Raw genomic sequence first — 14,483 nt, 5'->3', positions numbered from 1 at the left:
ATTGTGACCGAGGAGAAAGGATGATAAATCAAGAGATAGATGGCACTGCAGGGGCCACCTACCTCAAAACCTTCATTTTAGAAAAAGGAAATTGAAGGTCAGAATGGTTAAATGACTTGACCAAGGCCCTATAGGTACAACTAGGAACAGGATTTGAACCTTAGTCTTTTGCCCTCAGAGCCAAGGTCTTCTCACTGTACCACACTGGTTAGAGGCTGAGTTCAGTGAGCAGGGATAAGAGAACTATTTAGGGCCACTGACCAACAGGAATATTTAATAGAGGGTCATAAATCAATTTAATTTTTTTATTGACATGTGTAAACCTTAATTGCTTTTAAAGTAAAAAAAATATAGAAATATTAGTCTACATAGCAAGTAGCACAAATACTTCAATTCCATATTATGGCCAGGTGAAGAGAGGAGTAAGATATAGCCTGGGGTATATAGACAACTGTCCCAGACATCAGGAGTTCTTTTGCTATCTGTTCCCTGTGTGATCTTGGGCTAGTCACTTACTCCAGTAAGTTGTGGAAGAGGTACTGATCTGCCTTAGTGGAGGATGGTGTTCACTGCAAGCTCTTTATGCTAATGAAATCATAGGTCTGGTTAAAAAAGTAGGAGGGGAGAAGAAGAGGAAAAAGAACAGATATGGAAGAAAAAAGAGGGAGGGAGAAGACAGTTGAGAAAAGTATAGAGGGAAGTGAGAGACACAAGGGGAATGAAACAGGAGGCAATTCAATTGAACAAACATTTGTTAAATGTCTACACATGCCTGGCACTGTCTTAGGCATTGGGGAGACCAAGCCAAAGGTTATAGTGTACCCTTAAGGTGGACATGGGGGGAGGGGAATAGAGAGTAGAGTGAAGCAGAAATAAGGAGAAAAAGGAGAGAATGATAGTAAAGAAGAGGCAAGGGGAGAGAAAGAGAGAAGTTAGGGAAAGAGCAAGATAAAGAGAAGGGGACAGAAGAAGAAGTAGGAAGGGGAGAGAAGCTCAGGAGGTCTTGACACAGTAGCCTCAAGGTAGAGGTCAAATATCTTGCAGTTCACTTGGGCTGTGTGCAGGGGTGGGGAACCTGCAGCCTTGGCTGAGTCCAAGTTTTACAGAACAAGTCCTTTTATTAAGGGGGTTTGTTCTGTGAAGTTTGGATTCAGCTGAAGGGCCACACTTGAGGACCTAGAGGGCCACATGTGGCCTTGAGGCTGAAGGTTCCCCACCCTTGTGTCTTCTGAGTGTTGGTCCTCTGGCGATTATTACCTATTACCTTTTGAAATGCTATCAACTAATAAACCACCTAAGTCAGAGGTGGGGAACCCACAGTCCTGAGGCCACATGTGGCCCTCTAGGTTCTCATGTGTGGCCCTTCGACTGAATCCCAACTTCACAGAACAAACCCCCTTAATAAAAAGATTTGTTCTATAAAACCTGGACTCAGTCAAAATGCCACGCCTAAGGACCTGAAAGGCCACATGTAGCCTCAAGGCTACAGGTTCCCCACCCCTGAGTCATAACTCTTTCTCTTCAACTTTGAGGTCTGTGTTCTTCTCAGCCGTATGACAGACTGGTGCTACATTACATTGTTGTATGAATATAATGAAAAAGACAAGTCTAATGAAGATATAGAAGGCATGAACATGGGCATTTGAACAAGCTGAGGGGGCTTAAGGATTTCTAACTGACAGGCTCTGTTCTGAGTGAGATAACCAGAAAAGGCCACCAGGATGGACATCCTTATTTGAGATGTTGCATCATCGGTAACAGTGGTTGTGCCCTAAGGGGATGGATCTTGGTACTTACTGTATTCTCCACAGATATTATAGATGGTTCCTGTCCTGAGGCCATGGTGGAACAAATTTATCTGGCTGCTGCCTTGGCCATTCTGCCCATTTATAGCCTCTTGACTGGCAAATTCCTTTACCTTGGGATGTTAGTCAACCAATTTTTATTACATGCTTACTCTGTGTCAGGCTTTCTGCTAGGTGCCGGGGATACAAGAAGGGCAAAATGGATTGTGCTCATTGTTCCAACTTACTCTGTCTCTTGCCCCTAATAGCACAAGGATATCTGCAAATTCCCTTCCAAAGAATTTTATGACAGCAAACTGAAGACTAGTGTGGAACTAAGGCGAACACCAAGTGTCTTCAGCCACCAAGATCAAGAAAGCTGCCCCATTATCTTTGGCTATGTCCAGGGAGAGGAAAAGAGCCTTTTGGTCTCCACTGAAGAAGGAAATGAAAACTCCAGGGCCAACCAGGATGAAGTGGAGCAGGTGGTGAGTGCTCAGGTCACAGCTGGGAGGTGGAGGGTCAACTAAAGGGCTGGAAATTATCCTAGGTGCAAGAGACTGGTAGTGAGTGCTGTGAATCACAGAGTTCAGGGGTTCAAAGGGACCATTTACCTGAAATGCTGCTGTTATCCTTTCAAAAATTCTCTCCATTAATTTATTTATTTTTAGTTTCCAACATTCACTTCCACAAGATTTTGAGTTCTGAATTTTCTCCCCATCTCGTCCTTCCCCCAACCCCAAGATAGTGTGCATTCTGAATGCCCTTTCCCATAATCTGCCCTCCCTTCTATCCCACCCCCCCCCGTTTCTCTCATCCTCTTCCTCTTCTATTTTCCTGTAGGGCAGGATAGATTTCTATACCCCATTGCCTGTATATCTTATTTCCCAGTTGTATGTGAAAACTATTTTTTTTAGCATTTGTTTTTGAAACTTTGGGTTCCAGATTTTCTCCCTTCCTTCCTTCCCACCCACCCTTATTGAGAAGTTAAGTCAAAAATTCTCTCAAAACAAAACCAAAAACAAATTCTCTCCTTTTGGCTGGGGACAGCCTGTTACCTTATCAACTGCTTCAGTAGCCTGGGGCTCTGGAGCAGAACTCGTGGAGGATAACCACCCTGGACATACCAGGATCCTAGTCTCAGTTAGAAAGGCCATCAGAGGTCATCAGATGTACTCCAAACTTTTCCAAGTAAGAATCTTCTTTAAAACTACCTTGACAGTCATCATCCAGCTTCTACTTAAAAAACTTCTAACAATGGGCCATTTCTTCTCCTGAGGCAATTCTTTCCCCATTTTGGAGGGAAATTTAGTAGGCTCTTACTATCAACATTACTTTTAGAAGTTATTTTTGCCGCCTTTTAAAAATAAGTTTATTGATGCTTTTTTTTTACATCACAGTCATTTCTGGAAATATGAGAGCAGCTAGATGATGCAGTGGATAGAGGGCTGGGCCTGGACTCAGGAAGGCGAGTTCAAATCCAGCCTCAGACATTTCCTGGCTGTGTGACCCTGGGCAAGTCACTTAACTTCTGTTTGCCTCAGTTTCCTCAACTGTAAAATAGGGATCATAATAGCACCTACCTCCTAGGGTTGTTGTGAGGATCAAATGAGATAATAATTATAAAGCATTTAGTGCAGTTCCTGGCACCTTCTAATGGCTATGTAAATATTAGATGCTACTATTATTAATATCTCCTCTCTTCCAGCCTGAACCACAATGTATAAAGCAAAAACATCCAATACAATGATTACATCTGACCCACTATAGAACATTGTGCCCTAGAATTCTCATATATTTCTGCTGAGGAAAGAGGCATATTTCATTATCTGTTTTCCATGATTGTTTTTTTTCAATTAGTTCCTTTAAGTTTTTTTTTCATACTTTACGGCTCACATTTCACACTGTCAGTTATTCTTTACATTGTTGTAATTATTATTTATTCTGAATACCCTTTTCAGTTGATTACTCTTCTTTTTACTCTTATTTTGCTGTATATCAGTTCATACAAATCTTCCCCGATTATCTGAATTAGTCATTTTTAACTACATAGTAACATTCAGGTATATTTATGTGCCCTGTTTTTGTTTTTGTTTTTTTTTAGCCATTAGCCAGTTGATGGGCTCCTGCTTAGTTTACTCTTTCCCCTTTTGGACAGTGCTAGATGTTAAGAAGGCCTTCCATACTGAGCTAAAATTGGCTTCTCTCTATCCTCCACTCATTGTCCTGCCCTCTGGAATCCATCAGAACAAGAGATGCAATGTCGTGTATGGGAAATAGCGAGTGGTCCCATTTGACTGGAACAGATTGAAGACAATACTCCAACTGTGCTCTAACCAGAGCAGAGCATACACATTCTCTATGCTGTGCCTCTTAAAACAACCTAGGATCTCTCACATTAGTTTTTTTGGTTGCCCTATTGAGAAGCAGTGTGATATAGTGGATAGAGCATTGAAATTGGAGTTAAAATCCTTCCTTAGATACTTATTAACTATGTGCTGCGTAAGTAACTTAACCTCTCCATGACTTAGTTTCTTAATTTGTAAAAATGAGAAGTTTGGGCTTATTGGCCTCTTAAGGTCCCTTCTCTCTCTAAATCTCTGATACTATGATGTCACATTATATATCATGGAAATGTAAAAGATATTATTGACCAATGTCCTGGAATTTAGGAACTGATCTTTAAAAAATGATTCAGGCAGAAATCGAAGTTATCTATAGTCATGTGAAAAAATGTTCTAAATCACTATTGATTAGAGAAACGCAGATTAAAACAACTCTGAGGTACTGCCTCACACCTGTCAGATTGGCTAATATGACAGAAAGGGTAAATTATAAATGTTGGAGGGGAGGTGGAAAAACCAGGACACTGATGTATTCTTGGTGAAGTTGTGAATTGAACCAGTCATTCTGGAAAGCAATTTGGAACTATGTCCAAAGGGTTATAAAACCACGCATACCCTTTAACACACTACTAGATTTTAAAAATTAAAATTAACATTAAAGGAGGACATTAAAAAAAAAAAGGAAAGGTATCTATTTGTACAAGGATATTGATAGTGGCTCTTTTTGTGGTGGTTAAGAATTGGAAATTGAGGGGGTATTCATCAGTTGGGGAATGGTTGAACAAGTTGTGGTGTATAATTGTGATGGAATACTATTGTGCTATAAGAAATGATGAGCAGGATGGTTTCAGAAAAACCTGGAAAGACTTACATGAACTGGTGCAGAGTGAAGTGAGCAGAATTTGGAAAACATTGTACATCATAACAGCAATATTGTACAATGAACAACTGTGAATAACTTAGCTATTCTCAGCGATACAGTGATGCAAGATAATTCCAAAGGACTTATGATGAAAAAATGCTATCTGCATCCAGAGAAAGAACTGATGTTGTCTGAATATAGACTGAAGCATACTATTTTTTTTCTTCCTTCCTTCTTTCTTTTCTTTCTCCTTCCTTCCTCTCTCTTTCTTTCTTTCTTCCCTTCTTTCCTTCCTCTCTCTTTCTTTCTTTCTTCCCTTCTTTCCTTCTTTCTTTCTTTCTTTCTTTCTTTCTTTCTTTCTTTCTTTCTTTCTTTCTTTCTTTCTTTCTTTCTTTCTTTCTTTCTTTCTTTCTTTCTTTCTTTCTTTCTTTCTTTCCTTTTCTTTCTTTCTTCCTCCAGAAAATGACTAATATGGAAATGTTTTACATGATTGCATATATACAACCTATATAAGATTGTTTATTATCTCAGGAAGGGAAGGAGGGAGGGATAGAATTTGAAACTCCAAATTTTAAAAAAATGTTAAAAATTATTTTTACATGTAATTGGGGAAGAATAAAACAATATTTTTTAAAATGATTCAGGCATTACCTAGTAACCTGGATAGGACAAATAAGAGCCTTTTTTGGCACAATAGATTGACAAATTCACTAAGATGGATTGCTGCCTAGAACAGAATTACCCTTATGTTGTACCCTAAACTTTCCTGTGCTTCCTGTATCTACAGGTTCGAATAGCAAAGCAGCTGACCTTGGATAGGACCATCAAACCCAAGGACATTGCAATCCTCAGCCCATACAATGCCCAGGTTTCAGAGATCAACAAGCGGCTCTTAAAGGAGGGCATTACTGGAGTGACCGTCTCCTCCATCAAGAAGAGCCAAGGTGGGCCCTAGACCTGGTAGAAGAGGGAAGCTGCTGTTTGGTCTGTGTTCTGAGCAGTGTTGCTAGAGTGCTCAGTGTATAAATGACTCTTCTATTAGGGAAAGCTCCTTGAAGGAGGTAGGATAGAAATAGGACTTTGAATATGGGGCAGTAGGGTAAATAAAGAACCCTTCCTTAGTCATGGAGGGCTTCCTGGAGGAGATTATATGGGAAAAGGACTTCTGATGTGAGAAGTAGATGATGAAAGAGATTCTGAGAGTTTAAATTGGTTGGGGGCAGGGAGTGGAAGAAGAATTGCTTTTGGTGTGGGGTAAAGTAAGGTGCTTTAAGTAGCTCAGAAAGGAGGGATAATCAGGGTAGACTTCAGATGAGTGGGACTGAGGTACACATTGCTTAGATGTCATTCCTGTTCCTCACTTTCACCTCCTAGGAAGTGAGTGGCGATATGTTATACTAAGTACAGTTCGCTCCTGCCCTCTTGGTGAAATTGATGGGAGGCCCACCAAAAGCTGGCTGAAGAAACACCTGGGCTTTGTCAGTGACCCACATCAGGTCAATGTGGGGATCACTCGGGCCCAAGAGGGGCTCTGCATCATTGGTGAGTTGGGGCAGGGCTTCTCAGAAAAAGTACCCATGCAGAGGGCTGTGATACACAGGGTGGAGGAAGGGGGAGGTAGGAAAGAAAATGGGGTGGTGGTTGGGGCTTCACTAACTGACTTTTCCCAAGGGTAGTGGAACAGCAATGGCCAGGATCTTGGACATTCAGGTCCATGGTATGATCTGGAAAGAGAACTAGCTAGCTTGAATATGGTGGAGGAGAGTAGGTGGGAGGTTGGGTGAAAGCAGATTCATTTGGATGAATTGGTCCCAAGAGATGATGGAGGGCTAGAGACCTGATTTTTCAGTCTATCCTCATTTAGGGTAGATGTTTTCAACACCGGATGATCAAGGATACTGGTTCTCGGGGTCCCAGGGTAGACATTAACTTGCTGTGTTACTTTGGTCATTTAAGGTCTTCTGGGCCTCCATCTGTGAAATGGGGAAATAGGGAAATCTCCTGAGGGATAGAATAGAGAGGGGAAAGTGGATTATGAGGATCAAATCAAGTTATGAATATGGAAGTTCTATAACTCATAAAGTCTAGTACGCCTGTGAGGGATCGTTAAGGCTTCTAATTCTTGTTTCCTCCTTTGCAGGAAATCACTACCTCTTGAGTTGCTGTCCAATGTGGCAACGGCTCATTGATTTCTACACCAAGAAGGGATGCTGTGTCCTGGCTTCCTCAGTGCAAGTCCGTCAGAGGCCAGCTGTCTGCCACTAAGACATAGCCCTCATAGGCCTTTTCTCTTGGGCCAGAAGGCTTATTTGTGCACTCAGAGGTGGATAGTCAATGGCTACCCCTTTCTCCCTGTCCCCCTGATGGTTTTGCAATCTCTTTGAGACTTTTTCCTCTCCGACACCAGGAATGTCCAGCATCTTGTACTTTATTTTACAAAATGCCAATGAGAAAACAAACCTGACCAAAAATCCTCCCCTTTTTTCTGTCCCCTTTTCCCAGCCAAGGGAGCCTCACTTAGTGCATCCTCATGTGCCTTTTGTGACTGCAGCCAGTGGGGACTGATGGAATCTGGGGGACTTCCTCTGATGTCTAGCTTACATGAACTCAGTAGACCAAAGTGGACCAGGACCAAGCCTTCAGAGAGAACCAGCAATAACATGATTCTTTAGAACATTTTTCTCCTCTCCTACCCCCTGGAGGGAAGGAGGAAACCATTATTATCTGAATAGAAAAACCATTTGGCTTTTTAATCTTAGAGAAAAAGGATAAAGAACAGGTTGAGGAGTAACCCAGACTCTTCTTGCCCTATTTTAAGTGCTCTTAGTAAGAGTGTTCTGGCCAGATTGTTGACTGAGAAGCCTCCAGGTGCAGTGTAGCCTCTTCTCTGTCCATGCAGAGTGAGGGGTTTGGGGAGGCCCAAGGGATTTCTGCTGTAAACCCAACTCTGGAGTTCATCCATGGTGCTGATCTGAGAAGATTCTGGGTGAAGCAAGAGAACCCTTAGAGAAGATGCTTAAAAACAAACAAACAAACAAACTGATTTTTCCTGGACTGTTTTTAAAATCTAATTGTTGATCTGTGGCCATGATTTTGCTTGTCAATGTTGTACATTGGATGTGGTCTTTTTTTGTTGTGGTATTTAAAGTAGCCAATTAGTGTTGGCTAGAACAGGGAGTATGGGAAGGATTCTGGCATCCAGGTAGAAGGGTGAGGTCACAGCAGGTAAACTGACTGACCAAGGTGACCTTCTTCAGCTTTCTGGAGGGGATGGGCATTTATCCTTTAGCATACCACTGCCCCTGGCCTAATAAGTAACTACACCCGATATGTCTTGGTGAACTTAATACTGCTTCCACAATACCCTGGCCTGAGGTTTGGGGTTGGGCAGCAGCATAAAACCAAATTCAAACCAACAAACTATAGTTTGCACTAGCTATTTTGGGAGAAGCTCCTATTGTAATGTGAAGGGAGGAGTTGTGCAATAATGCTGTCTTTGTCAGGTAGGAAGTGCAAGGCCAGGTAAGCCTAGTGGTGTGGAGGGCTGCCTGGAGTAGAGGCTGGAGCAGACCCAGCCCAAGTACCCCATGCGCAATAGCAGTAAGGCTAGAAATGCTGTATTTGCCCTTATGGCTGTACCTCTGCAGCCAAGATACCTCTGAGTTAGGGTCAGGCAAAGGGTGGGGGTGGGGGGGATGAATGCCTGCAACCCCTTCTTCCTGCTCCTCTGCAGTGAAGGCCTTGCTTTGCACCTGTCTATGCTGTCCTGCAGGCCAGGACTCAGCTGTCCCCAGGAGGATTCTGTCTGTTTCAGGGCATCAGCTGCAGCTGTCTGAACATGAGCTTACCATGATGTCAGATGAGCAAACAGATTTGCCCTCTCCCTGAAGAGGGAAGAAAGAAGAAATCAGCCTGTTGGCCTGGAGCCAGGGTTGGTCTTCGTTGTAGGGACCACAGTGTATTTTGTGCAGAAATACTGTGTTGCCTGCTTCTTGGAAATTGTTTCTGTCGCTTGCTACCTTATGCATTCCACTGTGCCTGGCCCTCAGTGGGCAGGGCGGGTGGGAGAGAGAGAAGGAAGGAAGGCTAAGCTCTGGAGTACTGTTTGTTTACAATAGGACCTACCATCTACCCAGGTTAGGTGCCTGCCCTTCAGAGCTGAGGTACCTCTTGCTGAAACCTTTCGCTAACTCAGGGTACAGACTGCTGTCAGTGCAGGCTGCCCTTGAGGGTTGGTCTGACCTTTAGGGATTTCCCTGTTTGTGCAGGCTCTCTGAGACTGGGGAATCTAATTCCTCCTACTTTCCCCTTCCTCACCCCACCCCCCTTTCATGTAGCCCTTAGGAAGGAAGCCCTTAACTAGGGACATGACATATGTGGGGAGCGGAAGCAGGGGAGACTAGCACTGCCTCTCAGGTTTCCTGTTAAGCTACAGCATTGTGGCGAGCTCAGGGAATGGAGGCTCCCCCCCCCCACTTGCTCTTACCCTAGATCTTGGTGCAATAGTTCTTTTCTGCCAGCTCCTAAAGTTGCCACTGAGGTGGAGCAGATGTGTATTTTGGGGCACACATTGCTGCAAGGTATGTTTTTTATGTGTTGCTGCAAAGTGTAGTTTCTACTGGCTTTTAGATTCCTTTAAGGAAAGGACTTAATTGATTTGAATGTTTGACAAATCAAGGATATAGACTTCAACATTCCATTTTTTTATACCTAAGCTTGGACTATGCACTTGTATGATTTAATATTAAATTAATTTTATTATAACAGCAGTGTTCATGGATTGTAGTTTGATGTCTCAAGGTATGTGATGTGTTATGTGTATATGAAAGACTGGGGGTTGTACAGAATGGGATGGATGTGAGAGGTGTCTATCCCTGTGTGTGTGTGTGTGTGTGTGTGTGTGTGTGTGTGTGTGTGTGTGTGTGTGTGTATGACTGAGAAAGAGATAGGGACAGAGGGTCTATGTGAGTCAGTGAGTGAATGAGGCTTAGGCATTTTGAGAGGAGAAGGGGGAGAGATGGAAAATGGCATCCATCTGCTCATATGGGTGTCGTCTCTTCTAGGTAGATTTGAGAGATAAATTTTCTCTTATGGATATGTGTGTATTGGTGGGATGGGATGGTGATGTTGATAGGGAGAGATCGGTGTCTGCCTCCGTAGTGAGGGGTACTTTCCTTCATTTGTGTGTGTGGATATATCAATGGATACTTCACCCTATGGGTGTATGTGGGAAAGAGATGGATGAATGTGGGTGTGTTTTGTCAGGAATGAGGGTTTTTCTATGTGTATGCATGTGAGATCAGATATTTACCCCTTTGGGTATTTTAGAAGTAAAGCAAGTATGTCCTTCTGTATATGTGTAAGAGAATATTTGCACTGACCCTTATACATTAATATATGAAAAAGAGGGCAAAGAGTGCATTTACTTCTCTCTATAAGTGGGGAATGAATATGCTTGCCCCTCTGTGGGTGTGTTGGTGGGGAGTGGGTATATCTGTTCTTTTGTAAATATGGCAGGAGAAATGCTATTTTTCTGGTCCTGTGTGTATGTTGAACATATATATATGTGTATTTGTGAAGGATCTAACTCTTTGTCACAGGTCATTTTATTTTTGACCAAATTTTAAGAAAATAGATTTTTATTGATATTCTTTGTTTTTATACCACTTAGATCTCCCCTTTTATCGTCTTCCCTCTTCCTTCTAGAGAGCCAGTTATTATTTCTTAAATATTTAATTTTCCCAATTAGATGTAAAAACAATTTTCAACATTCATTTAAAAATTGTTTTTGAGTTCCAAATTTTCTCCCTCCTTTCTTTACCTCCCCCTTCCCTAACATGGTAAGAAATTTGATATAGGTTATATATATATACATAAATATATGCAATCATGTAAAACATTTCCATATAAGTCATATTGTGAAAGAAAGAAACAGACTAAAAGGGAAAAAAACATGAAAAAATAAAGAATGTGAAAAACAATATGTTTTCATCTGCATTCGGACTCTGTCAGTTCTTTCTCTGGATGTGGATAGTATTTTTCATCATGAGTCCTTGTCTTGGATCATCGTATTGCTGAAAATAGCTAAGCATTCACAGTTGATGATTGTACAGTATTACTTTTACTGTGTTCACTGTTCTCCTAGTTCTAATTACTTCACTTTGCATCAGTTCATGTAAGTCTTTCCAGATTTTTCTGAAATCAGCCTGAGAACCATCCATTATAACAAAGGTCAAAGGTCTGTTTTTGTGGTAGCAAAGAACTGGAAAGAAAGTAGATGTTCATTGATTGGTAAATGACTAAACAACTGTATGTGAATGTAATGGAATATTACTTTGCTCTGAGAAACAACATGATAAATGTAGAGAATAACGACTTACATGAACTGATACAAAGTAAAATAAGCAGAACCAGGAAGACAATACACAAAATGATTACAACAATGAAAATAGAATAATAATCCCCAAACAATTGAAACTGAATGTTATGAAATTAAAAAAGAAAAGGTTAGGTGTGGAAAAAAAAAACCTGACATGTAATGTTCCACACCTGACTTCTGCAATAGGGGAAGGGATGGAGGTGTGGGAAGAAAGTTGTTTTTCATATGAGGCTCTTAACATAGAGGGTAAAGCTGGATAATCTTAGAAGGAAGCAACTTTGATGCTCCTACTTATTCCTAGGAAACTCCTCAGATGCCACTGGGGAGAGATCATCCAGTAATAGTTAGAGAAAGAAGTGATGAATAGTAGTGATTAGCAATTTCCTGCTAACATTGCCCTGATTATGATTATTTGTTACAAGGGTTTTTTCTTAAATTTTGATTTCTACTTGGGAAAGTTTTGTTGAGGAGAGAGCAGGTTAGCAGTAGTGATGCCCCCGGCTTAGGAAAAAAAAAAAAGACCACTGAAGCACTTCCTAAATGCACAGTACCAAACAGAAATAAGTTCAGAAGGAAGTGCGGATGAAAAGAAATTTTTTATCAATTTATTTTGATTTATCAACAATCACTTCCATAAACTTGAGTTTTAATTATTTCTCCCTTTCCCTTCCCACCACCCTCCCCAAGACAGTGCACAATCTGATATAGGCTATACATATACATTCTTATTAAACATATTTTCAGATTAGTGATGTTGTAAGTAAGAATTAGAACCAATAGGAGGAACTACCAGAAAGAGGAAACAAAACACAGCAAATAGTATGCTTCGATCTGCATTCAAACTCCATAGTTCTTTCTTTGGATGTGGATAGCATTTTCCATCATGAGGCCTTTGGAGATTAAACAGAAAATTTTTGAAAGAAATGTGTGGAATTTAATGTGTTTTGTATACAATCCTCTTTGTATTCTGCTAATTGGGAAATGCTTTTTGTGTGTGTGTGTGTGTGTGTTTAAGTTCAGAATAAAACATTTTTTAAATAGTGATGAGACTATTGATTAAAGTGGAGCAGACAGTGATACAAATGACAGAAAAGGCAAAACTGTTAGATTGTTTCTTTGTTTCTCTTTTACCAAGAAGAATAGTCTTCTGATTTTAAGAGCAAAAATTGTTAACAGGAAAAGCCAATATAAGTGAAACTATAGTACAGCAATATTTAATGGTCCTTAATGAGTTCTAGTCATAAGACCTGGATTAATTGTATCACAAGGTCCTGGAAGAAGTGGAACTGATTACTTACTTGCCCTTGATGATCTTTGAAAAATCATGGACAGGAAACAAGTTGTGACTACTTTGGAATTAAGGTCTGACTTGCCTAATACCACCTAACCCTGAACCATGTCAGCTGAAGTCCAGAGATGAGTGCTGGCTGTCAACATTTCATATACCCCTGGGAACTGAGAATAAGCCTGGGGCCAAAAGGACCATGAAGATATTTGTCTGTAGCACTGGTGACATCAAGCTTACCAAAGACAGCAATATGGCATTACATGAGATGCAAATATAATATCCAATAACCTCCTTAATAGGAAAAGTAACAGTAGCCCAGTATGACATTATTGTGATGGTACCACTTCAAATGTTCTAATTATTGAGAGCTGCTGAAATAGATTGATGTCTGCATCTCTGAAGGTCTACATCCAAGAACAGAAGGATTTGACATTACAAAGACAAATGCACTTGAAGTTTTCAGTCAAGTTAAAATAAGCCAGAAAATAGATAGCAAAATACTTATATATAACAACATTTATGTAGTACTTTAAATTTTATAAAGCACTTTACATAGGTTATCTCATTTGATTCTCACAACAATCCTATGAAGTAGGTGCTATTATTACCCACATTTTACATATTAGGAAACTGAGGCTGAGAAACATTAAATTACTTGCCCACTGCCATACAGCCAGTAGATGTCTGGGGTTGGATTTGAACTCAGATCTTCCTGACTCCAAGTTTAATACTGTATTCACTGTGCTACCTAGCTGTACTTTGGCCAGAACATCTTTGCATGTTAAAATTCACAAGGAATGCAGTGGTGGGCTCAATTTGGCTGTCAGAAAGCCAAATAAACCTTTTGATCTCTTCATGATAGAGATCATGGAGATGAAACGTAAGTTAGAAATTAACACAATCTTGAAAAGGCTGGTCTTGGACCATAGTACTAGACATTTTTATATGAAGGAAAAGAATAGAAGATGTCTCCATCCTTACATTCAATGTATAATTAGAGTATGAAAAACTACAAGTGCATTATGGATTTTTTAAAAAGTCCAGAGGAGGAAGAGAATCTATTAAGAACAGAAAAAAAAATTCATTGAAGATACAGTGAAGAATATAAGAGAAATAAAGAGGAAAGCATGTGGTGATCCAGACAAAAGATTTTTTTATTAATCAAAAGAGAATTGAACCATTTTCTTAAGATAATGTAAAAGAAGACAAAGTGTCCCTGTAGAGAGTGAAAGAAAGAAACATGGAGAGACAGGCTTTTGCATATGGTGAATTGACTATGAATTCTCTTGATAATTTAAATTCTCACTATTTAGGACATGCAATACTTGTCTGTGAAAATGCATTGGGAGAAGAGAAATTTCTCTTTGTTAAGAAATCTGATAATTCCCTAGCACCCTCTTGATCAAGAGACAAAATAAGCACATGTTCACACAAATCAGATGAAAAGAAGGCCTGCCAACTGTCAAAAATGTTATTGAAGATGGTTGCATAGTTCCACATGCAGGTGTAAGTGGAATTAGCAATAGCTGAAATTCTTGTTGAATGTAAGCCTAATGTAAAAGGAAGGGCCTCACTTGGAGTCCAAGCTTTGCTGATGATATATTGCTTATTATCTCTAAGGTTCTTGCTCAGGACTCTTGACTTTTTTACCTTCAAGAAACACTGCTTAAGGTACAGGCTGAACATTCAGAATTAGGACAACTTGTTGGTGTTGAAGATTGGTGAACCAGTCACTGCAGTAGAATCAGGCATTTGGAATAACTCTTGTTTAATGAAATAGCTTCTTTCTTGCCCTGCATTGCTTTCTGTGGCAGCAAAGAACTAG

At 40.4% G+C, this 14,483-nt stretch overlaps 1 protein-coding gene and 1 pseudogene across 1 annotated transcript in view; both read left to right on the top strand.

Moving 5' to 3' along the window:
- The window catches only part of HELZ2 (helicase with zinc finger 2), a 35,803-nt gene extending 24,831 nt beyond the window's left edge, over positions 1-10,972 (top strand). The window contains exons 17-20 of the mRNA XM_020981596.2: positions 2,054-2,272; positions 5,779-5,935; positions 6,366-6,533; positions 7,132-10,972. Of these exons, the coding sequence (XP_020837255.1) occupies positions 2,054-2,272; positions 5,779-5,935; positions 6,366-6,533; positions 7,132-7,256 (669 nt within the window). The 3' untranslated portion in view covers positions 7,257-10,972. The remainder of the gene's footprint in view (positions 1-2,053; positions 2,273-5,778; positions 5,936-6,365; positions 6,534-7,131) is intronic.
- Positions 10,973-12,854: 1,882 nt separating this feature from the next.
- On the top strand, positions 12,855-14,483 carry LOC110205104 (T-complex protein 1 subunit zeta-like; annotated as a pseudogene).

This window comes from Phascolarctos cinereus, unplaced genomic scaffold, assembly GCF_003287225.1.
Source record: "Phascolarctos cinereus isolate Bilbo 61053 unplaced genomic scaffold, phaCin_HiC Scaffold_2;HRSCAF=192, whole genome shotgun sequence".
NCBI lineage: Eukaryota > Metazoa > Chordata > Mammalia > Diprotodontia > Phascolarctidae > Phascolarctos > Phascolarctos cinereus.
The sequence above is the reverse complement of the archived record's forward strand: the minus strand, read 5'-3'. Positions and strand labels throughout refer to the sequence as shown.